We start from the raw sequence: 25347 nt of genomic DNA, 5'->3' as shown, positions 1-25347 counted from the left end.
GAATGGAATAATTTAGTTCATTTCCAATTGTTCTGTTTTTCAGATGAGTCTTCCTTCATCTTTCAGTCACTATCATAACTGAATAATGTGCATTGAAAGTTCCATTGGAGTTAAGGAGTTGATACTCTAACTGCTTTTCATTCCAATTAAATTCTGTTCCGACTTTGTTGTCCAAATTAAATCCTAATTTGCAATAGCTTAAAGTTTGAGTTCTTGATAGTTACAATGAATTATGTCCATTTCACTGGTTGCCAGTGAAAGTTGAGTCAGTGCATAACTGATGTTGTCACACTAAAATTGGCCAAATTCCTGTCTTTAATTTCAATAGGAAAAATGGCATTTAAACTTAGCTCCATGCTGTTTCAGAATGAGACCATGTCATTCAAAGCTGGCTGATTAAACACTGCCGAAACATTTTAGGCCAGTTCTTCATTTGTCACCAAAATGGTTCTGAAATGTTCTTGGCTGTCATGCTAGTTGCACATGGAGCTACATATGCACTCGAGTTGAATCCTGGGCAGTGCATGAGGTGCATCGGCTCAGGGACTGAGCTCTACGTTTTTGTGGTTACTGCTTCGCTGTTACTGTAGGGAGTGTCGCCCCGTCGGGAATTGGCCTCACCTCACACCGTAACTGAGGTTTTAGCCTTTCTCTCTGATATTGCATGATGAATGCTCAAAGCTGAGTTGACTTGGTGCCTGTCTGCTAAAACTTAATAATCATGTTTCAGTTTCAGAAGGCACTTTACCAAATAGGCAATTTCAGGTTGTGCCACAGAGTGAATAATGAAAGTCTTCTATAAACTGAAGACCTCCCTCAACTCACTTCCTTTGTGCAGTCGATCCTAAGCAGTTGGACAGCATTTAAAACCACACAATTGCCTTTGGTAGTCCTACTATTGGAGGGGAGGGGGGTGGAAACTCAGTTAGAAAGAATTATTAACTGCACAGCCCTTCATTTCTACCTTTCTGTTCATTTAATTTTTTTTTAAACGAGCTTCAGTGACAGCATCGGGATTTCTGGCTAGGGAGAGTTACTGAGCCAACATTATGAGCAAGCTGAATTAACATCACTCAAGAGATGATCATTAACCCAGTGGTGCTCCAGCTTCAATTGTGCATGTTAATACCAACTCACTCATGCTGTCAGGCACAGTAACTCCAGCATTAAACCACCCCCTGTGCCATCAGTGCTTGCTGTTTAAACAAATCAAAGACAAATGAGGCTAAGGAAGATGATTCTTTTTAAAACTCCCACACTTTTTCTCTAAGGGGGACACAATTGTTTGTGCAAGCCTAAAATAAATCAGACCTGCTGGAGAGACAACTGTCATCTGAGATTAAATCAAGCTGCCTTTTTCTGTTGTGCATTAGCTATGAAATACTGTTGGTGCACTCTATACTGATGCAAAAAAATAACTACCTCTCCACTTAATGTGCCCCAGAATACGTTGGTGTCTGTTATCTGAAGAATGAAATTCAACCAATCATTCAAAGAGATTAAATTTATTTCCTCTCTTGTTCAGTTTTATTAAAATTTAAAAGAAGTGGCAAATGAATACTTTATGCCAAAATTTATTAGCATTTGATGCTAAAAATCTCATCTGTGAAAATTAATCAATTTGCAGCAAAATTCAGGTAGAATGTGATCTCGAACACTTTGATTAAACTGAAAGTGTTAGCCTTGAACACATATTCAGCACAAGGACATGTTAAAATGCTCACCTTTTTTATGTTGAGTTTAACAGCTGCTGTACTATTGTGGATCTGAGTTCCAATTCTTGCCATCCATTTTCACAGCAGCAATGACACTTGCAGGAGTTTCAACTTTAACCAGGGAATGGCCATGTTGCTCGTTCTGTGCATTCTTCCTTGTTCTGTGTCAGCTGATTTGCTTTCACACTGTATGTAACACCACAAGCCCGGTGTTAATTCTTGTGAAAACGCTGCAGACACGGAAGAATCTGACCTATTTGCCAGTGCTTTCTATTCCTAAATGGTACTGCCCGTGAATTGAAAGTTTCTGCTTTTAGAAAGTGCATTAATATTTTATTAAAACACGAGTTGATGGGAGGAGGAATGTGGTTTGCATTATTTGTTCACTGCCAAGTAAGACAGATCTGACATGAAGCATTTTGTTTTTTGAGCTATATCAGAGCATTTGTCGAGCAGAAATGCAAATTTTCAGCATTGGCAAACCAGCCACTTTGTGAATTCCCTTCTCTCTTCCATGAAACTCCTGCTATGTGACAATTGCTGCTTTCAATTTTTTATTTGAGTAAATCTTGGGTCAATCAAATGATTCTGTTTTCCTCTCTTAGAAGGAAGACAGTCTTCTGCCTCCTTCCCAACACCATCCCTCCCTCCACCCACCCTCCCTCCACAACCCCTGATCATTTGTGTAGCAGTGTTTTCTGGTTTGGATGATGGCTTTTTCAAGAAGCATCTTATGGTGTCCTCCCATGAGGCGGTAATTTCCTTCCAGTGCATCACAAGGTTTCAGTAATGATCCTGCTGTACTAGTAGCAGGAAACTAGTGCCAGGACTTCTGGTGTTAGTGGGATTACTTGCAGGCTGGTATGGCAATGTCACAGCAAATGCTGACCAAAAATGCAAATCGATTTGGAGCGTGTTATTCTTTACTTCACAGCTCCAACTGATTTACACACATCTGGCTAAATAATGTTGGTAACATTGTGATTAATGTTACTGGATTAATAATCCAGAAGTTCAAATCCCATCAGTTACTGGAGGGAGTTTAAATTCAGTTAATTGATTATCTGGAATAAAAAGTGAATCTCATTCATTAAGTGAGCAACACCTGTTGTAAAACCTTCTAGGTTGACTGAATGCTTTACAGGGCAGGAAATTAGCCATCCTTATCCCATCTTGTCTACGTATGACCCCTGAGCCACAGCACTGAGATTGACTCTTAACTGCTATCTGAATTGACTGAGCAACCTATTGTCTGCAGCAGGGCAGTTATCAAAGGCGCATAGATGTTTGACTTGTGTCCCAAAAACACATTTTAAAGAAAGTTTTAGGAATAAAATTGACCATTATGTTACTAGAGAGCGCAAGACAAATATTGAGTGCCCCCAAAATTAATTTAATGGAATGTGATTATGTGTAATTTTTTTTGTTGATCTCTCCTTTCTTTCAAAATTGATGCATACAGCATGGGTCATCTTGATGGTATTTCTTATTACATGGTGCTGCTGTTCAATGTTTTGAACCCGTTGAAGGGTCACAACATATTCCCCCCTCAATGTGCAACAAGTGTTTTGCTAAATAAGGTCATTGCATTCTCACATTAAGGCTTACGTCACTAATTGTAGAATTATACAGTACAGAAGAGGCTGTTCAGCCCATCAAATCTGTACAGTCAAAAATATGCTACTAGGCACAATTGTCCTATTTTCCAGAAATAAGCTCATAACTTTGAATGTTATGAGGCATCAAGTACTCCTTTGAGCATCATCTTTTTTAAAGCTTGTGAGGCTACTTGCCTCAACTACTCTCCCAGCCAGTCCGTTGCAGGTTCTAACCACCTCGGTGGCACAAGTTTTTCCTCGAATCCCTTCTAACCCTCCTGCCTTTTACTTTAAAATTGTCTTTCTATTCTTGACCTTGTCCTAAGAGGAACAGCTGCTTTCTACCCAGCCTGTTCTAAGATGCAGATAAAAGTGAAGATTCCCCAGAAAAATGAAACCCAGTTTTCCGCACCCCCCCCGACCCCCCAACAGTTTTTATGTTCTAGTCATTCCCTTTCCCCTAACAGTCTGGTACCTGTGAAGTATTGCATACAGACAGTTCAACCAATTTTTGTTCAGGAACCACATTTACTCCGATGCTCTTACTTTGAGACAAAGTACTGTGATTCAAACTTAGTTTTGTCAAAGCTTTTGCAAATTAAAGAAACCAGTCTTAGACAATAAATTAAGTTAACTTTACCCCAAACTAGGGAGGGTGCTGAAAAACGCATGAGTTTCGAATCATAACGTGTCTCCTATTGTCAAGGTCGATACCTCTAATCAATGTGCAGTAAGGTCTAAGCTGATCCCTGTTGGCTTTCAACCTGTGATAACCTCGACAACTTTGCATTCCATCAGGCCTTGCCTGCAAAAAATAGTTTCCCCAATCTTACATCAGGCATGGTTGCTAAGGCATTTGGCTACGGGGCCACAACTCTGTTGATCCCAGTAATACCATGAATGTCATTAACTTGAAGGTAAATGGAAGAGATCTATGTTGACCAAGTCCTCCTCATTCACCATCTTCGCCTTGTTAGGACAGTCTGATGTCCACTCTGCGTCTTTCCACAATGGCAGTGCTGAGCTCAAGTTCTCCATTGTAGAGAAAGCACTAGTGTCAAACTTCTATATCCTGTAGGATAGGAGTTTTACAACCAAAGCAATGGTGCCTCTTGTAAATTGTGATCTGGGGACGAGGGGGAGGGGAGTATTTTTATATGGACAACTAAACGGGAAGTATGACGTTAAACTTTTAACAACTTTGCACCTGGACCTTTTGCTGTGTGCATGACTTGAGGTAGCTATTAAAAACCATTTCATGCTGGAAGGCTGGCATTTGTTGCATGTCTGTAATTGTCCTTGAACTAAGTGGCATGCTGGTCCAATTCAGAGGGCATTTGAGACCCAATCACATTGCTATTGGTTAGACCAGATAAGGAAAGGATGACAGATACCCTTCCTTCTAAGATAATCGTGAACCAGATAGATTATTGTGGCAATTGGTGATGGTTTCACAGTTGTCATTACTGTGACTAGCTTTCTGTTATAGATTTCTTAATTCACTTTAAACTCCAGCAGTTACCAGAGTGGGAATTGAACTCCTGTCCCTCTGGATTACACATCTAGTAACATTATCATTATACTACAATTTCCCCAAAAGCTTGATGTGACAAAGCTCCCTTTATTTCCTGATAACTTGACTACCTAGAATATATAATATTGAAAATTGACTTTTTTAAAAAAAAATACATTTGCACAACTCCAGACAACAGCTTCAAAAGCCATTGTTAGTCAACTGGTTAATGTGACCTTTCATCAACAGTCTTTTTGCATATATTCCATCTCTCTGGCACTGCAGGCAACATTGTCTCCAAAATAATAACATCACATCACAACGAGGTGTTCTGTTGCTCTGATTCGCTCACAATATATACTTTTGTTGTCAAACCTGTATTTTGGCATCGAACGTCTCAGACTCAACAACTAGCAATACCATTAGTGATGCACAGCAATTATTGAAATATATGGGAAAAGCAGTGGAGAAGGTGAAGAAGCACATTAAAAAGCCGCCTGGGATTTATGTATGACTTATGATTGCTTTCAGTTCTCCCATGTTATGGTATCTCTGCATATTATAGTTTTCGACAATGTCAGGAATGCTGTGGCAGGGTGGGGGTTGGTGGCAGGAGGTGAGGAATTCAGTTGGAAAAAGCCATCACACGAGCCAAAGAAATTAGAATTTGTTATTTGTTTACAGTTTGTTTTCATTTTTTTGTGATTTCATGTGGAAAAATGTTGTGTATTTCATTTGTGTTTTTATTCATTTTTTTCCTTTTTACCATCTAGATGCACCCACTACTACCCCACCTCCCACTACAAACACCACTACCACAACCATCCCTACCATCTCGGAAGGTACAGTACCCACATACCATCTCGCTTTTTTCCCTCAATGCTACTAGCTTTTTGTACATTGGAATATCTGCAGCAGTTTGTGTGAATCTAAGATGAGCCCCACAGTCAGAGCTTCAGGGTACAAATTGTATTGTCACAAAACAGCAACTAGTTACCTTTACAGAATAGCTGTTGTTCTGAATTGCCAAAATTGCGATCTCATGATGAGCCATGTTTGTCTTTCAGAGGAAGGTTACTTAATCCTGTGAAAAATGCTTTCATATATAGGATCACCTTTTTTTTAGAAAAAAAATTACCTTTGTTTGGATCTAGCATTTTTACGAACACTGCTTTTTTGTGTTATTGATACCTTATGTTGTTATTTACTTATTTGAATACTGGGATCCCTAACAAAAGGATTTTCCCAATCTTTAATTAAAACCTTTACAATATGAAATATCCACCTGAAGGTTTAATTTTGATATGCGCACACTTTCAGTAGGAGGCCTCTCTCTCTTATTTTCAAAGACGTACAGGATTTAGTTGCTTAGCATGATAGCTGCCATCTCTTTAAATATTGAAAAGGATGATTAAGCTGAATAAAAATATGCTTTTACAACATTTTTGGATGTGAGAAAAGACGGGAAGCTTATTATGTAGGGGACATGCTCTACAATTATTTCCAGTGTATTCTGTAGCATTGTAATGCATGCATGGTCAAAGGAATTCTTAAGAAACTTGACAATATAGATGCTTGGAGACGACTTCTGTCTGGGTAATCTGGAAATGAGGGGTTACAGTCTCAGCAGAAGAGGCCTTGTGCATTTGGGACAGAGCTAAGATGGAACTGCTTTACGGAGGGTCATGGATCTTTGGAATTCTGTAAAGAGCTGTGGATGTTAAGTTGCCTTAAAAAATAAATCGAAGACAGATTGACAGAACCTTGGGCATGCAGGAAAATAATGGATATGAGGATAATGTGGAAAAGTGGAGTTGAGGTTGGAAATCAGCCTTCATCTTATTGAATGGTCCAACAGGGTTGATGAGCCAAATGATCTGTGTCTGCCCCCACTACTTATTTTCAAAACAATTTTAAAAAGCTCGTCCTACAAATCTCTATCAAAATTCTGATAATAGATTCAACAGCTCTGAATAACCCTAAGGGGAAGGCTCAATTCCATGTTTTGTTATGAGATACAGGTGTCAGAGTGAAAAACATCAATGACCATTAAGTTGCATTTTAAATTGACACCACGAGTAGCACCTGACCTGATCATATGCAAAACTTTTGTTCATTGAGCACTATTAAGTCAACCCTTGAGGGGAAGAAAAAGACAATTTAACTTGTCTGCTGTAAAAGGTTCTTGCAGTCTATCTGTGAATCAGTGACAGCAGAGGGTTGCAGTGAGGCTGAAAAGTGTAATGGGCCAAACCCGTGCTGTGTTGCTGCCTTGATATACATTTCCACCAGTTCTCATACAGAAGTAGTTCACAGGACTGTTTTCGGCAAGGCATGTTATTTTGTCTAAAATGAGAACTGAGGCAGACTTGAATTGCTCAATGCAAAGGAAGATTGCATTGTGTGTCTGCAGGAGTGTGGCTTCATCAACATCTTGCAGGGAATCAAAATTTCCTCCTTGCAATATTATCAAGTATCTTGTCTCACAGTTTAAAGATGTGATGTAAACTCCACTTCTATTGTTGTGCAGCTCAATTACAATCAAAATTTGCCCAGCTAATGTTCCAAGTCAAAACTCAAGCCTGATTTCACTTATTTCTAATCTAACTTGGCTTCCCTGTTACTTGATCAGCCCGTGGTATCATCTGATTTTGTAAAGATTGGATTTTCACTTGCCTCTATATTTTCTTCTGTTCACTCACGGGATGTAAACATCGCTGGCTGGCCAGCATTTCTTGCCTATCCCTAGTGACCCTCGAAGGTGTTGGTGAACTGCCTGCTTGAACTGCTGCAGTCCCTTTTTGGTTATGGTAAAACATGTTGCTTTTTATTGCATTCTTATTGTTCAGTGGGTCTCTAGGGCCTACTCGATGGTAACAATAAAACATCAGACGCAGAACTTTAGGAAGAACTCCCCGTGATTGGTGACCTCCCTTAAATGGGGGAAAATCTCACACTTGTGGGCAATATATAAACTGGGAGATGCTGCAATTGATTAGGGCAGTGGGGGAGAATAGAGACACAAATCTGCTGTTTTTCTTTGAGAGCAGCTTGATATCTTTGATTATAGTGGCAGACTGTTCAACCACAAATAGGGTGCCCACAAAATGTAGGTTACGTGGAACAGTCCCTCTTCCGCACTTACACAGGCCCCAAACCCCACCTCTTCCTCCGGTACATTGATGACTGTTATTGGCGCAGCCTCTTGCTCCCCAGAGGAGCTCGAACAGTTCATCCACTTCACCAACACCTTCCACCCCAACCTTCAGTTCACCTGGGCCATCTCCAGCACATCCCTCACCTTCCTGGACCTCTCGGTCTCCATCTCAGGCAACCAGCTTGTAACTGATGTCCATTTCAAGCCCACCGACTCCCACAGCTACCTAGAATACACCTCCTCCCACCCACCCTCCTGCAAAAATTCCATCCCCTATTCCCAATTCCTCCACCTCCACCCTCTGATGAAGGGTCTAGGCCCGAAACGTCAGCTTTTGTGCTCCTGAGATGCTGCTTGGCCTGCTGTGTTCATCCAGCCTCACATTTTATTATCTTGCACACAAAATGAAACCAAGTTTTGCTGAACCACATTAATAAGAAAGCTCTCTTTTTATTTTTGACCAACAAAATAAAATAACCTCATTTGGTAACCACGAGAGCTTAGTGCTCTAAGTGAATCTATGCTACAATGAACCATTATTAAGAGTTCTTCTAATTCAGAAACTGAAGGCAAGGATTTCTAGATGGCTGCACTGAAGTTCTGTGACCCCTAGAATTAAAATATGATCACAGAATTTTTCCAGGGCAGAGGGAGGCCATTTGGTCCGTTGTGCCTGCAGTGGCTCTTCAACAGAGCATCTTTGACCTAGTGCCAATCTCCTGCTTTCACACCAAATCCTAGCACACTATTTCTATCCAAATAATGATCCAATGCCCTCTTGAATACATCATTTGAACCTGCTTCCACCACATTTCCAGGCAGTGTTTTCCATACCCTAACTACTCACTGTACAAGTTTTTTTTCTCATGTCAATGTCGGTTCACTTGCACATAATAAACCTATACCTTCTCATTCATATTTCTTTCACAAGTGTCTCTCCCTACCTACACTATACAGCCCACTCTAGATTTTGAAAACTTGCGTCAAATCTTCTGTCAGCTGCTTCTCTCTGAAGACAGCCCAAATGACTTCACTCCATTATCCTAACTGAATTTTCTCATTCCTGAAACCCACTATTGAACATCGCTTCTGTATTTGCATCTTTCCTATAATGTGGTGCCCATACCTGTATACAGTACTCCAGCTGAGGTCCAACAATAATCTTACACAAGTTCAACATCTCTTCTTTGCTCTTGTACTCTGTGCCCCATTAATAAAACAAGGGCAGTGCATGCTTTATTAACTGCTCTGTCTACTTATTGTGCCATCTTCAATGATCTGTGCATGTATACATGTCGCTCTGTTCCTGCACCCTCTCTTAGAATTGTACCCCTTATTTTATATTGTCTTTTCAATGTGCTTCCTCCCAAAGTGCATCATCTCACTTTTTTCTTTGTGATGAACTACATCTGCCTCCTATCTGCCTGCTGCACCAACTAGTCAGCATCCTTTTGGATAACACGGTGTGAAGCTGGATGAACACAGCAGGCCAAGCAGCATCAGAGGAGCAAGAAAGTTGACGTTTCAGGTCGAGACCCTTCTTCAGAAATGGGGGAGGGGAAGGGAATTCTGAAATAAATAGGGAGGTGGGGGAGGCAGATGGAAGATGGATAAAGGCGAAGATAGGGTGAGAGGAGCCAGACATGTCCAAGAGGCAGGGTTAGAGCCAGTAAAGGTGAGGTGGGAGTTAGGGAGGGAACAGGTCAGTCCAGGAAGGACGGACAGGTCAAGGAGGCGTGATGAGGTTAGTGGTAGGAGATGGGGGTGGAGCCTGAGATGGGAGGCGGGGACCAGCTGGGCTGGTTTGGGGATGTGGTTGGGGGAGGGGAGATTTTGAAGCTTGTGCAGTCCACATTGATACCCTTGGGTTGCAGGTTTCCCAAGCGAAATAGGAGATGCTGATCCTGCATCTTTCAGGTGGCGTCACTGTGGCAATGCAAGAGGCCCAGGACGGACATTTCGTCCGTGGCGGGGTAGTTGTTTGTTGTGAACTGAGCATAGGTCTTACGCAAAGCAGTCCCCAAGCCTCCGCTTGGTTTCCCCGATGTAGAGGAGGCCACAACGGGAACAGCGGACACAGTATATCACGTTAACAGATGTGCAGGTGAACATCTGTTTGATGTGGAAGGTCACCTTAGGGCCTGGGATGGTGGTGAGGGGGGAGGTATGGGGCAGATGTAGCACTTGCTTCAGTTGCAGGGAAAAGTGGTGGGGCTGGAGGGGAGTGTGGAGCAGACGAGGGAATCACGGAGAGAGTGGTCCCTCCAGAAAGCGCACAAGGGTGGGGAGGGAAAAAAGTCTTTGGTAGTGGGGTCAGCTTGCAGATAGTGGAAATGTCTGAGGATGATGAGTTGGATTTGGACGTTGGTGGGGTGGTATGTGGGGATGAGGGGGATTCTGTTTTGGTTATTATTGCAGATAGGGGGTGCGAGGGATGAGTTGCGGGAGACACCGTCGAGGGCATTTTTGATCACTGAAGGGGAAGGTGCTGGCTTTGAGAAAAGAGGGCATCTGCGATGTTTGGGAGTGAAATGCCTAATCTCAGGAGCAGGTGCGGCGGAAGTGAAGGAATTGGGAATAGGGAATGGCCTTTTTACAGGAAGGTGGGTGAGAGGAGGAGTATTCTAGATAGTTGTGGGAGTCGGTAGGCTTAAAATGAATATTGGCTTCCAGGTGGATGCCAGAGATGGAGACAGAGGTCCAGGAAAGAGTGAGGTATCAGAGATGGTCCAGGTGAACTTAAGGTTGGGGCAGAAGGTGTTAGTGAAATGGATGAACTGTTTGAGCTCCTGGTGGGAACACGAGGTGGTGCCGAAACAGTCATCAATGTAACGGAGGAAGATATGGGGGATAGGGCCAGTGTAGCTTTGGAAGCAGGATTGTTCCGGGCAGGCATAGCTTGGGCTCATTGCAGGTACTCATTGCCACCCCCTTTGTCTGTAGGAAGTGGGAGGAGTTGAAAGAGAAGTTGAGGGTGAGGACGAGTTTGGATAAATGAATGGGGAGTGGTCGGGCCTGCGGGACAGGAGGAAGTGGAGGGCCTTTAGGCCACCTGTATGGGGAATGCAAGAGTATAGGGACTAGATGTCCATAGCAAAAAGGAGGTGTTGGGGACCGGGGAATTGGAAGTTCTGGAGGAGGTGGAGAGTGTGGGTGGTGTCACGGACATAGGTAGGGAGTTCCTGGACCAAGGGGGAGAAAATGGAGTCCAGATAGGTGGAGATGAGTTCGGTGGGGCAGGAGCAGGCGGAGACAGTGGGTCGACCAGAGCAGTCAGGTTTGTGGATTTTGGAAAGGAGATAGCGGGCAGTGCGAAGTTGGGGAGTGATGAGGTTAGAGACTGGGGGGTGGGCGGTCACCTGAAGTAGTGAGGTTGTGGATGGTTTGGGAGATGATGGTTTGGTGCTCGGGGGCGGGGTCACGTTCAAGGAGGCAATAGGTGGCGGGGTCAGAGCTGGCTCGGCGATTATAGAGGTCAGTGCGCCATGACTGTGTCTCCCTTATCTGCGGGTTTTATGGTGAGGTCAGGATTGGAGCGTAGGGATGGGAGGGCTGCATGTTCTGTGGGGTAGAGGTTGGAGTTGGTGAGAGGTGCGGAGAGGTTGAGGCAATCAATGTCTCGACAACCATTAGAGATGAAGGGAGTTCCACACTGTACTCCTCACATCGAAGTTCTTAAAATGTCCTCTGCATAGAAAGAAAGGACAGGCAAAGACTCTTAAATAAGCGTGATGGTACTAACTGGCTGAAGTGTTTATTTCAACACCCAGGAGTATTGTAGGCAAGGCAGATAAGCTTAGCGCCTGGATCAGTACATGGGTCTATGATGTTGCGACCACTACAGAGACTGGGTCGTGGGAGAGGCACGACTGGCTGGTCAGTGCTGCAGGGTTTCATTGTTTTGGACAAAATAGAGAGGAAGGTGAAAGAGGTGGAGGAACACCTGCACTCAGAGGACATGCTGGAGGGCTTATCCACTGAGGCGATATGGGTAGAGCTCGAAAATAAGATGGGTGCAGTTACTGTGATTGGATAATACTGTAGGACCCTGAACAGCTACCTAGATATTGAGAAACAAATATGGAGGCAGGTTATGCAAACGTGCAACAAAAACCAATTTTACACAATGGGCGACTTTAACTTCCATGGTATTGACTGGGACTCCCTTAGAGCAGGATATATTCAGTGCGTCCACAAGGGTGTTCTTGAAACAGTATTCAAATAGAGGAGGGGCCATACTGGACCTTGTATTGGCTGATGAGCCTGGCCAGGTGACAGGCCTTTCAGTGGGGTAGCATTTTGGAAACTATGATCACAACTCCTTAAGTTTTAGGAAAGCTATGAAGAAGGATAGGTCAGAATCTTGTTTCAAAGGTTAAAAAATTGGGGGAAGGCAAGTTATATCAATATTGGGCAGCAGCTAGTGAGGGTTAGTTGGAAGGAGCTGTTATCAGGCAAGTCCACATTTGACATGTGTAAATTATTAAAGACCTTCCACTGAGAGCACAGTATCGGCATGTCCCAGTAAAGAGGAAGGAGAAAGTTGGCAAATGAAGCAGGCTGTGAATTAAGTCAAAAGGGTGAAAAAAAGCGCATATAAGGTTTATGAAGCTAAAATCGAACAAGATCCATGCGGAATATAAGGATAGCAGGAATGGACTCAAGCAGGAAATTAGAAGAGCAAGAAGGGGCAATGAAATGACCTTGACAAGTCAGGTTAAAAAGATTCCCAAAGCATTTTATAGATACGTTTAAAAACCAAAGGATATCGAGGGAGAAGGTAGGACCACTCAAGGATAAGAGAAGAAACTTGTGTTTGGAGGCAGAGAATGTGCATGAGATCCTACGTGAGTATTTTGCATCAGGATTCACCCAGGAGAAGGATATGGAAGAGAGTGAGATTTGTGTGGAGCACGCTAATATGCGAGGGCATTTTGAGATCAAGAAACACGCGCTGTTGGGTCTCTTGAAGAGCATTAAGGTAGATAAATTCCCAGGCCTTGATGGTATCTACTCCAGGTTATTGAGGGAGGAAAGAGAGGAGATTTTTGGGGCCTTGGCCAAGATCTTTGTATCCTTGCTGGCCACCGGAGAGGTCCTGGAGGACTGGCAAGCAACTAATGTTGTTCCTCTGTTCAAGAAGGTGAGTAGAGATGATCTAGCAAACTATAGACCGGTGAGTGGTTAGGAAGGTATGGCGAGAATTCTTAAGGATAGGATTTATGCACAACTGGAAGAGCATGGCCTAATTAGGGACAGTCAGCATGGCTTTGTGCAGGGCAGGTCAGGTCAGGTCGTACTTGATTGTTGCCTTCTCAAAAATTTCAAAGATGATTGATGAGGGTAGAGCAGTGGATGTTGTTTATATGGATCTTAGTAACGCTTTTGACAAGGTCCTCATGCTAGGCTCATCCAGAAGCTTAAGATACATGGGATCCACAGTGACTTGGTCACGGACATTCAAATTGGGTTGTCCATAGAAGGTAGTGGTGGAAGGGTGTTTTGCAAACTGGAGGTCCATGACTAGTTGTATTCCTCAGCGATCTGTATTGGGACTTCTTTGCTTTGTGTATATATTTATAAATAACTTGGACAAGAATGTAGATGGATGGGTTAGTAAGTTTGCAAATGGTACGAAGATCGGTGGAGTTGCGGACAGTGTAGAAGGTTGGCAAAGGACGCAGCAAGATATAGATCAGTTGCAGATATGGGCGGAGAAATTGCAGATGGAGTTTAATCTAGCTAAGTGTGAGGAGCTGCATTTTGGGAGATTAAATATTAAGAAAAAGTATACAGTCAATGCCAGGACCCTGAACAATATTGATGTACAGAGGAATCTTGGGGCCCAAGTCCCTAGCTCCATGAAAACAGCCGCACAAGTAGATAGGGTGGTAAGGAAGATGTGTAGCATGCTTGCCTTCATTGCTCAGGGAGTTGAGTGCAAGAGTCAGATGTCATGTTGCAGCTGTATAAGAATTTGGTTAGGCCACACTTAGACTGTTGCATTCAGTTCTGGTCACCACATTACAGGAAGGATGTGGAGGTTGTGGACAGTGTGCAGAAGAGGTTTACCAGGATGCTGCCTGGATTAGAAAGTATGAGCTGTAAGGAGAGGCTAAAACACTCGGGTTGTTTTCTCTTGAGTGGTGCAGGCTGAGAGGAGGCTATGATGTATGAAGTCTTTCAGATTTTGAGATGGATAGATAGGGTTGATGGTCAGAATATTTTCTCCCCAGAGTTGAAATGTCTAATGCCAGGAGGCACGCATTTTAGACTGGGAAAGCTCAAAGGAGATGTGAGGGGCAAGTTTTGTAACAGAGTGGTAGGTGTCTGGAACGCACAGCTGGGGTAGTGGTGGAGGCAGATATGTTAGGGGCGTTTAAGGGACTTTTAGATAAGCACATGAATATGCAAGCAACGGAGGGATACAGACCAATGGCAGGCAGAAGGAATTAGTTTCATTTGGTGCCATGTTCAGTACAACATCATGTGCCAGAGGGCCTGTTCCTGTGCTCTGTGGTTCTATGTTCTGTAGTAAGATCCAGATTGTTGAAAAAAAAAAATGAGGAAAAGCACGGCCCCAGGGTCAACCCGAGGGAAAAGTCCAACTCTCTCTTTCATCTGGTCCAAAATTATCCATTGACCAATACTCTGTTTCCTGTGACTCAGCTAATGCTATATCCATGTTGCTACTATTTTTTTCTGCCATGACCTGTAAAATTTCTCATGATTAATCTGATTCTTATGAAAATTCACATTGTAAAGTTTGTTAAATGTTTTTAGCGTTTCCCCTTCAGTGCAAAATCTAAAAAGAATTTTGTCCATTCAGGGAGCATTTAGCCTGTCTACTTTCTATATATGAACTAGTCTGATAGCCTTTAACACTGGCTATCTGATGTACTTGTTCACATTAGAAAACTATTGAAAAGGGAACTGTGCCGTATATCTGTATAGAGAACAATTACAGAAAGCTATTAAGTGTATACATTAAAATTGATCTTTCTCAATTATTTAATGATTGAAGGGTTACTTGTCCAAGCAATCGCAATTGTTGCCATTTGCTGGCAATTGGTATAATTATTTAAGGCTGTGTATGCAGTAATTACTTTTAAAGTAACTTATAGAGCATCCACCTTCATAGAATCATAAAGGACAGAAGAGGTCATTTTATCCATCCTGTTTGTGCTGGCTGTTTTGAAAGAGAAATCTGACCCGACCCATGTCCTTGCACTTTCCTCATCGCCCTGTCTGTTTCTCTCTGTTTCCGATTGCAAGGTGCCGTTATGACTCAATCTTCATCCTGATGTAAGCAAAGTATCTTGAAAAGTAAAAACGAAAGCTCACATTTTGTGCATTAAAGTCCTGGAACTCTTCCTCAGTGGCATTTTGGGTCTCCCTACACCAAATGGCCTCAAGTGGTTCAAGAAGGCAAATGACTGACTGCCACCACCTCAAGGGCAACCAGGGACAGGCACGAAACGCAGGGCTAGTCAGTAATGCACATGTTCCCATAAACGAATAAAGAAAGTGAAGGGTAGGTGCAAATCTAAACTTTGCACAATTTGACAGCGCCAAGGGTTGGTAGAGTGCCAAAGAAGCCAAGACAAATCAAGAGTTTGGAAGTAAGTGAAATCAAGCTTTGGTTTAAACGGCCAACAATGCAAACAACCACTCGTTTTCCTCCACTTCCATCTCCACTCTCATTCAGATCCCATCCATTGGTGGCAGTAAATGTGCTGGATAAGGACAATTTGCGTGTCTCAATTCAGGAATTCAAAGTTCTTATGTCTGATTAGCTATTATGCAACAGCTTTTATAAAGATTGTTACTGTCCAAAGAACATCGTATCCCATCCCATGCCTGATCACTGTCAGCTGATTAATCCAGAGAAACAACGTGGTAGCTATCCACAAAAGGATATAGCAATAAGGTTTTGAGATGGGGAGTGGTGTAAGTTGAAGGGAAGTTTAAATCTTCAGTATCTCTAATTTTATTTTATCCTCTTTTTGGAGGCTCGATTTCTTTAGAAGTATTTCTTCTAAAGTTATCTCATAAGGCATTGAAACATCAGAGTGGTCTCTCAGGCCCATGGTTGGTTAGTGTAAATTATTAGTGTCCCAGCGCATGTTTCTGCATCTGCTGAATTTGTCCTGCTTCACTAAACTCTGCTATTGATGTAGCCCCCGAAGAATTGCAGATCCTGTTGCCTGAATTACTATCTGGTTACTTCTTCCAAAGCAGAGAGAAACCTGTGTTTCTACAGCATGTAACAAGTCCCAGGATTATGAATTTGGTCTTTTTTGAGACTATCTATTTATTTTCACCTATAATTGGGTAGTGAAGGAGATTAAATGACCTGCTGTGAGTACTGTTTGTCAAGAAACTGCTATGGCTTGGTGCCATGGGCCATTGTGACTCAGTTTTTTTTTAAGGAGGGAGGTGCAAGATACTCACAGCTGCTGGCAATAAAAAGATATCTGTCATGACCCTGATTTATTATTAGCCTCCAGGTCAAAGAGGGTGTTACAACTGCCAGGTTTTGTAAACCTTTCACTGTGAACTGTCCACTTAATTTCAAGTGCGGTCATAGTTCGGAGCCTAAAGGATAGCTGATTATCATTTGTACTTGGATACAAGGCTCGGATGATTCACATTGCCATGGCAGTTGATTTTAAGAAGGAAAAAGTTGGCAGCTTTGAGGGATAAGGTTACAAGATTATCCTTAAAATATCAATGAATTTAACAAACTGGTCAATCTGGAGACTGAGTCATACTCATACAGAATAGACCCTGCTGAACAAAATCTCAAACTAAACCAGTCCCACCTGCCTGCCTCTGGCCCATATCCCTCCAGACTTTTCCTATTCAGGTCCTTATCCACATGAGTTTTAAGTATTGAAACTGTACCCACATCCGTCACTTCCTCAGGAAGTTCATGCCACGTGAACCACCTTCTGTTTTATTTTTGAAAGAAAAGCGTCCCTTGTCTTTTTTAAATCTCTTTCCTCTTAAGAATGTGCCCCTTAGTCTTGAAATCACCAATCCTAGGTAAAAGGCAAATACAATTAACCCGATCTATCCCCTCCTGTCCTTATAAACTTTTATAAGGTCGCCTGTCAATCTCCTACATTCCTGCGGGGAAAAAAAAGTCCCAGCTTATCTAGCCTATCCTGATATCTCAAAACTTCCATAACCGCAACATCCTGGTAACTCTCCCTTCTGAACCTTCTCCAGTTTCATAATATCCTTCATGTAACTGGGCAACATCTTGGAGATAGTGAGAGCGCAAAGAAACAAAAGCAGCCATTCTCTATTGATCTCAACTTCAAAATACACGTGGGAATTTTCAGTCAATATAGAAGAATCAGAGTTAATAAGAATTTAACTGAGGTTTGAAAATATACTTAACTTTGGAGGGAGGAATCTACAGGGTGTGGCCCTCTCTATTTAAGTTGGTTTGGGAATCAGATATAATCCTGCTGAAAAATAAATAAATTAAGCCTTTGCGAACTGAGAAGTAACTATGGATATGGTTCATGGAGAAACAATGCCTCTTTGAGTGACAGAGCACAGTACAACTGTGGAGGGAGATTATTGATCATTTTATCAGTTAACTAGAGGATCTTTATTGTAGATTTAGAGTTGAATTTAGTCACTGAGTAGCGTTTAGACAAAGTTGCTTTCAGTTTGGATATTTCACCAAGTCTTAGAGGTTGAAATCTACTCAGGAATGAAAATGCAGAGGTCACTGGAAATTCAGATGTTTTTTAGAAAAAGTTATTTGTGTCTGTGTGGTTTGTACCAAGTGCATGGAACGTGAGGCTGTTAGGTCGAATGACAGAATTTATGCAGTATTAAGATAAGCTTAGAATTGTTTTATGACCTGTCTGTATGGTTAAGGTATCTTTACTGCAAGTTTTTCCCTTGAATTAATGTAGATATATTAGAAGCGATATTGCAGTATAATATGATATTAGGGCAGACACCCTAGGAACATTGACATCCTTTTTTTTAAACAAAAGTTCTTTTCTCATCACTTTTTTTGTAATGTAACATGATCTCCTGTTTCAGTAAAAGAGTAAGCTGTTTGCATAGCAATCGTAAATACCTCCTGAAGCTCTGATGGTCTGCAACTGATTGCTGAGATCTTCCAATAAATTCTTATTGCCATTGGACTGAAGTACTACATTTGAAAATGAATAGATTTTCCTGGGGAAAAAATGATTCACCAGTTATTTGGCGTTTTCTTTAATGTTTTCAAGGACCAGTTACAACCAGAGGATCAATTTGAATTAACTTACCGATTTGCTTTCGCAAGCAATAGATATTCATGATAATCAGGTGAGGGCAGTTTCTGAAATTGATTCCCTCACTGTTTCAACACAAACTGCTGTATTTATCCAATTCTTGTAACCAGCATAATTTTTTTTGTTTATTATGGGCAGGCACAGTGCTGCTGCATTGTGTTGCTTCCGTTTTCTCTTATCATTTAGAAAATCCTGCCTCACGTTTCAATTCCGACTAGCTTTTCTGTTTCTCATCTGATTTATTATTTGCAAGTTCCTGCAGGAAATGTATTGACTTTTTTGTCCTTGTCACACACTTCATTATGATCAAGGATGTTATGACAGGATAATTTTTGTGCTTTTTAAGATTGCCGGCAATTCATTTGTGCTTTTGAAAATCATACTGTTAAAGCACTGTTCGGTGAGGTGTGGTTAATTTTGCAGCCACAAACACTTCACAATTTTGTTGGTCTGAGATTGGACGGGGGTGTAAAACATACCTTTTCTTTTATTCTTTTTAAAGAAACACTTTTGTCATAATAAATTGCTTTTGATTTATGGCACATTGATTCAGTGTCCTTGTGTTGAGAATAATAGGATTCAGCATTGTGAGTCTTTTGGTTGAAGGCGTACAAGTTCAGCCTGGGCTGCCCCTCCATGTAGAGTTCCATTAATCAAGATCTGTTGAAACCACTACTTATGCAAGCAGTGGTGCTAACAAAATAATGCCTCAACTGTGCTGCAGAGCATGGTCACGTACTGGTGCCTTGTGTCATGGCAAGAGAACATTAATTTACTCCTGCAGGTCCCAGTCTAGGTTGCTGCAATGGGAAAGTACCAAGTGTGAGGTAGGTATGTCAGAGGAGGGTGAACCTGAGGAAGACTGCTCTCGATGTGCCATTAACAGCTTCTTTAATAGCCATCTCCAGTGGCACTGGCAGAACCCTGGAACCAAGTTCCCTACTGTCTCCTTAATTACAGTTCAAGGGCGTGATTTGAAATGGATAAAACATCTTTAAAATTGCATACATCTGAAGCATGTACTTTGAAGCAAAGTTGGAAGAATTTTTATTTTAGTTCTCCATTGTGCTGAAGAAGTAACTCATTCTATTCCCTCTTCAAAAAGGCTCTTTGGCTAAGACATGGTGGGATCATAGCTTTTGGTGAATGTAATCTATTTGACTATTGAAGCATTCAATCCAATAGTTTGTTTGTAATAATAGACATTGTATAGTTGATGGTCCTTTTGTTAAACTAAAATTTCTCAATTCGTTCAAACCCTGTTGTCTTCCAGCTTTGTTCAAAACAAGAACCTTGATCTTAAATTCACGTCAGTAAAATGTTCTCACATTGTAATACAGGGAATAGCTCCTATGAGCAAGCCAAAAAAGTAAGGAAAAAAAACCTCTTATTTCAAGTGTTGGTGTGTATAAGAGCTGATGTTTGCTGATGAAGATGCTATTCATTTTCCTTGAAAGGGATGGTTAAAGAGCGAGCTTTCCATTTTATTGACACTGAGGACAGATGTGATCTATTCTATTTTTTTTAAAAGAAACTTTAAATGCAACTCATTACTCAATGCTTAAAGGCATGCTCATTAATGGTTTTGCAATTTATAATGCTGTATGGTTAGGTTATTAATGGAATTCCAATTTAAAACTCAAATGCCAACGCAACAATCCTGTTCCCCATACTTCTGATCAGTACAGAAAGCCTGCTGTTCTAGTTGGCTAAGTTTATGGATTCTTGCAGTATCGTTGCATGACTATTCCTGGGTCTACCTCCTGTAAGGCTGCATGAAACCCTTTCTAACAAGGCATGAATTGTATAGACAATGCAGTTTCTTACAAATTCAGTTAACACCTGGTTAGTAATTGTAGTTCAGGTTTCATATTGTTTGAAATTTATTTAATTAATAAATTAAGCCAAGTAAATTTATATCATTCTAAATCTAGGATTTCTTTTTTGAAAAACGGTTGAGTTGAGGAGGAAATTTAATGTTTAGGATAGATTTTCATGCCCAGAAATGTATTAGTTAGCAATTTATCCGATTACTTTGATAGTTTTGAAATAAACAAATGCAGCATTCTAAATTATGCCAAAAATCATCTTAATTAAATCATTCAAAAGAACATAAATATTACCTCATCCATTACATTGAACAATATGGAAGAATGTTTTATAAAAAGTCATCTGGTTTTGAAAACTACTTGTTCTAATTTAGCAAATGATGCATGGAAAGTAATTTATATTTCATAAATGTTTCTTTAAACAGAATGTCTAATATGATCACTGAATATTTTGCAGCTTCCCCAAATAAACTGGCCTAACCATTATCCTTTTAGACATAGAATAGTATTTATTTTTTATTTAATGCAGTTTAAACTGCTTTGGGGGTCATTTTATTTCATTGGGAATCTGCTAAGTGACCATTTTCAAAAAAAATACTTTTCCTATCGGTACACTTAAGTGATCTTCAGGGAGTGTACATTAAATTGTGTTATCAATCTGATCAGGTCACACGTGGTATTGTCTATAGAAAGTGTCCTTGGTTTCCACAACATCAAAGCCTGTCTTCACTGTTGTTTCCCTCTTACAACCTGATTTTTTTTAAAAAACAAAAAAAATCTTTCATGAAATCCAGAGGGGTGTCTTCAATGCTAGTTGCAAAACTAACCATGTTCTTCAAATTAACATTCCAGACTGGCTTCAAATTGTGTTAAAAAGATTGTGAAATAATAAGGATTTTAGGGACTAGCTAATCCGACATATTTGAAATGTCTAAGCTTGTTCTGGAGGGGAAACAATAGGCAAATCTGAAAAATTCATAACTTGTCCAGATCACAGCTTAAATGGTTAAATCTTACAGAAGGATGCACCTGTACTGAATGTCACTTATTCTTCTGATACTCTTCAGACTATCAAAATACAAAGATATTTTAACACACAAATCTAGGTAAGTTAGAGCTCAGCTGTAGTTACCTGATGAGAATTCTGTCACAGCTGGCACTGATGAGATTAATAACTTCAGAGAATGACAGAATAGAGAATACATTGCAAGTATTCACTTCATCCGCTCAATTTTAAAGAAAATCCGACACAAATCCAAACCTTGCAGAAATCTTTGAATCTTTTGCCCTTTGCTGCCCTCCACTCCGACCTCCGACGCTGACTTTGTTTTGGCACCAGATAAAATACGCATCTCTGCCCAAGTGACCATTCCTCCTGCATAACCGTTGATGTGAGGATCAACAAACTGTTCGCACATGGGAGGCAGCATTTTGTCCTTACTCAAGCCCCAGGTTCTTTACAGCAAGGATCAGGTGATGGTGATGCAGGAAGGGAAATGTAACTGACTTGCCCACAAACCATCTCCCCTCCTAAACCATCTCCAAACTGAAGTCAATGCACACAAAGGGTAACTGTTGTCTTCAAGCAGCATTCCGGCTTTAACCTAGTAAAGTATAGGATTCCAATGTGCCTTTTCTCTATAATATAGTTTTACAGTATGATAATGCCTTGAATCAGTTGGAAGATTTGCTACTGTATGGAATTGTACAAAATTACTGTTGCTTCACTGATGCCAGTTGGTCAAAGTCACATGACAACAAAACAGAGTCCTTTCTGCTCTTGGGCATCAGTTGGAAGGTGGACAGGCCTGAAAATTTCCAAGATGAGTGAAAAGCAGGTTACTGAAGATACAAAAATCTTAAAGAAATGCAGAAAATACTAGAAATGCTTGGCAGCAAACTGCATGAACAAGTAGGCTGATATTGTAGAGGTGGCCCCGTGGAACTGAAGTTTTTAAAGATGGCCACCAGGAATAGGAGCTGCGGCTGATATGTCCCACATAGTCTCCAGCCACTTTATATCCTCTATTGAAGAGGTTGGGCCTGAAATGCATTCTCTTTGCATTTTTGTTTCTTTTAGACTTTCATAGAGCTGTATAGCACAGAAATAGACCCTTCGATCCAACTCATCCGTTCCAACCAAATACCCTAAATTAGCCTCGTTGTCAAAATTAATCTAAATTACACCTCCTGTCACTCACCTTCCTGCAAAAATGCCACCCTCTATTCCCAATTCCTTCGCCTCTGCTGCATCTGCTCCTGATATGAGGCATTCCACTCCTGGATATCCCAGATGTTTGTTTTTCAAGGACCACAACTTCCCCTTCACAGTGGTTGAAAATGCCCTCGACCGTGTCTCCCGCATTTCCCGCCCTTCATCCCTCACACCCCCTCCCTGCAATAACAGCCAAAACAGAATCCCCCTCGTCCTTGTGTACCACCCCACCAACCTCTGGGTCCAACACACCATCCTCTGACACTTCTGCCATCTGCAATCCGACCCCACCACCAAAGACACTTTTCCCTCCCTGCCCTTTCTGGAGGGACCACTCTTTCCGTGACTCCCTTGTCCGCTCCACACACCCCTCCAGCCCCACTACCCCCAGCATTTTTCCCTGCAACCACAGGAATTGCTACACCTCCTCTACCCCTACACCTCCCACCTCTGGCCCCATCCCAGGCCCCAAGAAGACCTTCCACATCGAGCAGAATTTCACCTGCACATCTAATGTGGTATTCTGTATCTGCTGTTCCAGATGCGGCCTCCTCTGCATCGGGGCAACCAAGCGGAGGCTTGGGGACTGCTTTGTGGAACACCTACGCTCGGTTCGCAACAAACGGCTGCACCTCCCAGTCACAAACCATTTCAACTTCCCCTCCCATTCCTTGAACAACATGTCCATCCTGGGCCTCCTGCAGTGCCACAACAGTGCCACCCAAAGGCTGCAGGAACAGCATCTCCTGCAGCCCAATGGTATCAATGTGGACTTCACAAGCTTCAAAATCTCCCCTCCCCTCCCCCTACCGTAGCCTAAAACCATCCCAGCTTGTCCCCTTCCCCCTAACCTGTCCTTCCTCCCACCTCAAGCCCCATCCCCATCTCACAACCACCAGCCACATATCGCCTCCTTAATTCCCCACCTAATTCCCTCTCCTTTACTGGCTCCACCCCCACCTCTTTGACCTGTCTGTCTCCTCCCCACCTATCTTCTCCTTTATCCATCTTCTATCTGCCTCCCCCTCTCCGAAATAAATAGGGAGAGTCCCCTTCCCCATTGCCATTTCTGAAGAAGGGTCTGGACCTGAAACGTCAGTTTTCCTGCTCCTCTGATGCTGCTTGGCCTGCTGTGTTCATCCAGCTCTACACCTTGTTATTTCAGATTCTCCAGCATCGGCAGTTCCTACTATCTCCCTAAATTAATCTAGTCCCCTTTGCCAGTATTTTGTTCATATCCCTCTGAATCCTTCCTACTCATATACCCACCCAGATGCCTTTTAAATGTTATTATTGTCCCAGCCTCTTCCTCCACCTATTGTAGTTCATTCCAGACACGCACTGCTCTCTACATGAAAAAGTTACCCCTTTGATCCCGAATAAATCTTGCCCCTTTCACCTTAAACCTATCTAGTTTTGGGCTCCCTTACCCTGGAGAAAAGACATTTGACCATTCACCCTATCCATGCCAGTCATGATTTTACAAACTTCTGTAGGGTCACTCTGCAGCCTCTAATGCTCCAGGGAAAATAGCCCCAGCCTATTCAGCCCCTCCCTACAGCCCAGTCCCTCCAACCCTGGCAATGTCCTTGTCAATCTTTTCTGAGCTCCTTCAAGTTTCATAACATTTTTCTGACAGCAGGGAGACCAGAACTGAATCCTTTCATGGGATGTCTACATCACTAGAAAGACAAGCATTTATTGCTCATCACAAAAATCCCTAAAATAAATTGGTCTGTCATTTCAGAGGGCACTTAACCAACTAAGTTTATTGGGTCTTAGCGAAATTTGTAGCTCATGTTATGGACGTGGTTGTTCGATTGCTCACTGAGCTGGTAGTTCCATGGTATGCCATCATTTCGTTACCATTCTAGGCAACACCATCCGTGCAACCTGTCATCGAGGTGTTGGTGTTCTGCTCCATTCTGAATTTACATGGTCCTCTGGTTTGTTGGGTCTTGTCACTTCCAATTTTGTTTTTCAGCATTGATCTGTACAGTGGGTCTATGTCTGTGTGTTTGTTAATGAAGTCCAATGTTGAGAACCAGGCCTCCAGAAGTTTCTTTGCATGTTGGTTGTTCTCAGATATGCAAGGGAATTTCTGAAGGCCTGGTTCTCAACATGGGACTCCTTTAATAAATATACAGAAATAGGGCCCCTATACAGATCACTGCTGAAAAACAGAACTGGAAGTGACAAGACCACCACACCAGAGGACCATATAAATTCAGAATGGAGCAGAACACCAACACCTCGAGGAGAGGTCGCACTGATGGTGTTGTCTAGAAAGGTAATGAAATGTCTGCACACCACAGAATAACTGGCTCAGCGAGCAAATGAACAGCCGCCAGCCTTATTGCTATGGGTCTGGAGTCAAATGTGGGCCAGATCAGGTAACGGCAGCAGATTTCCTTCTGGAAAAGATGGTGAACCAAATGGAGATGGTAGAAAGGACTGCAGATACTGGAAGTCGGTTGATAAAATGAGAGCGAGAGGAACACAGGTCAGACGGCATCAGAGGAGCAGGAAAGTCACTGTTTCAGATTTGACCCCTTCGTCAGGACTAGGGAGTGGAAAGGGTGCTCAGAAATAAATGGGGGGGTTTAGATGGGTAGCAGGGTGATATATGGATGTAGGTAGAGGGTTGTAGAGATTGGTCAGTGGGAAGGGTGAAGCGGATAGAGAGGAGAGATTCACAGCTTGTGTCAGTTCACGGAAGTGGGGATCGGAGGAAGCACTAGACGTGGGATGAGGCTGGGGGTGGAGAGCTTTCGAAGCTGGTGAGCTCTATGTTAGGGCCATTGGGCTGTAAGCTCCCAGTAGGAAGCCATTTAGCCCTTTGTGCCGTACCAGCCCTAAAAAAAAAATTAGCATCATTATGTAGTGCTAACCTCCTGCAAAATAAGAAATTTGAGTCCAGATTTCTATTTGTTCATTAATTCTGTTCAAATTCCATCAGTTGCAATGGTCAGATTTGACCCACTGTCCTAGAACACTTGAGTGGGCCTCTGGA

General features: G+C 42.1%; 1 protein-coding gene across 5 annotated transcripts in view; it reads left to right on the top strand.

The window, feature by feature from the left end:
* The window catches only part of LOC125466883 (cell adhesion molecule 1), a 376965-nt gene that overhangs the window by 316162 nt on the left and 35456 nt on the right, over positions 1–25347 (top strand). For 3 of the 5 annotated variants that reach the window (XM_048562001.2, XM_048562002.2, XM_048562000.2), the window contains one exon: positions 5600–5668. The exons of the other annotated variants lie outside the window; for them this stretch is intronic. In XM_048562001.2, the coding sequence (XP_048417958.1) occupies positions 5600–5668 (69 nt within the window). The remainder of the gene's footprint in view (positions 1–5599; positions 5669–25347) is intronic. 5 annotated transcript variants of the gene reach the window in all.

The sequence above is a fragment of the Stegostoma tigrinum genome, chromosome 32, assembly GCF_030684315.1.
Source record: "Stegostoma tigrinum isolate sSteTig4 chromosome 32, sSteTig4.hap1, whole genome shotgun sequence".
Classification (NCBI taxonomy): Eukaryota; Metazoa; Chordata; class Chondrichthyes; order Orectolobiformes; family Stegostomatidae; genus Stegostoma; species Stegostoma tigrinum.
The sequence above is the reverse complement of the archived record's forward strand: the minus strand, read 5'-3'. Positions and strand labels throughout refer to the sequence as shown.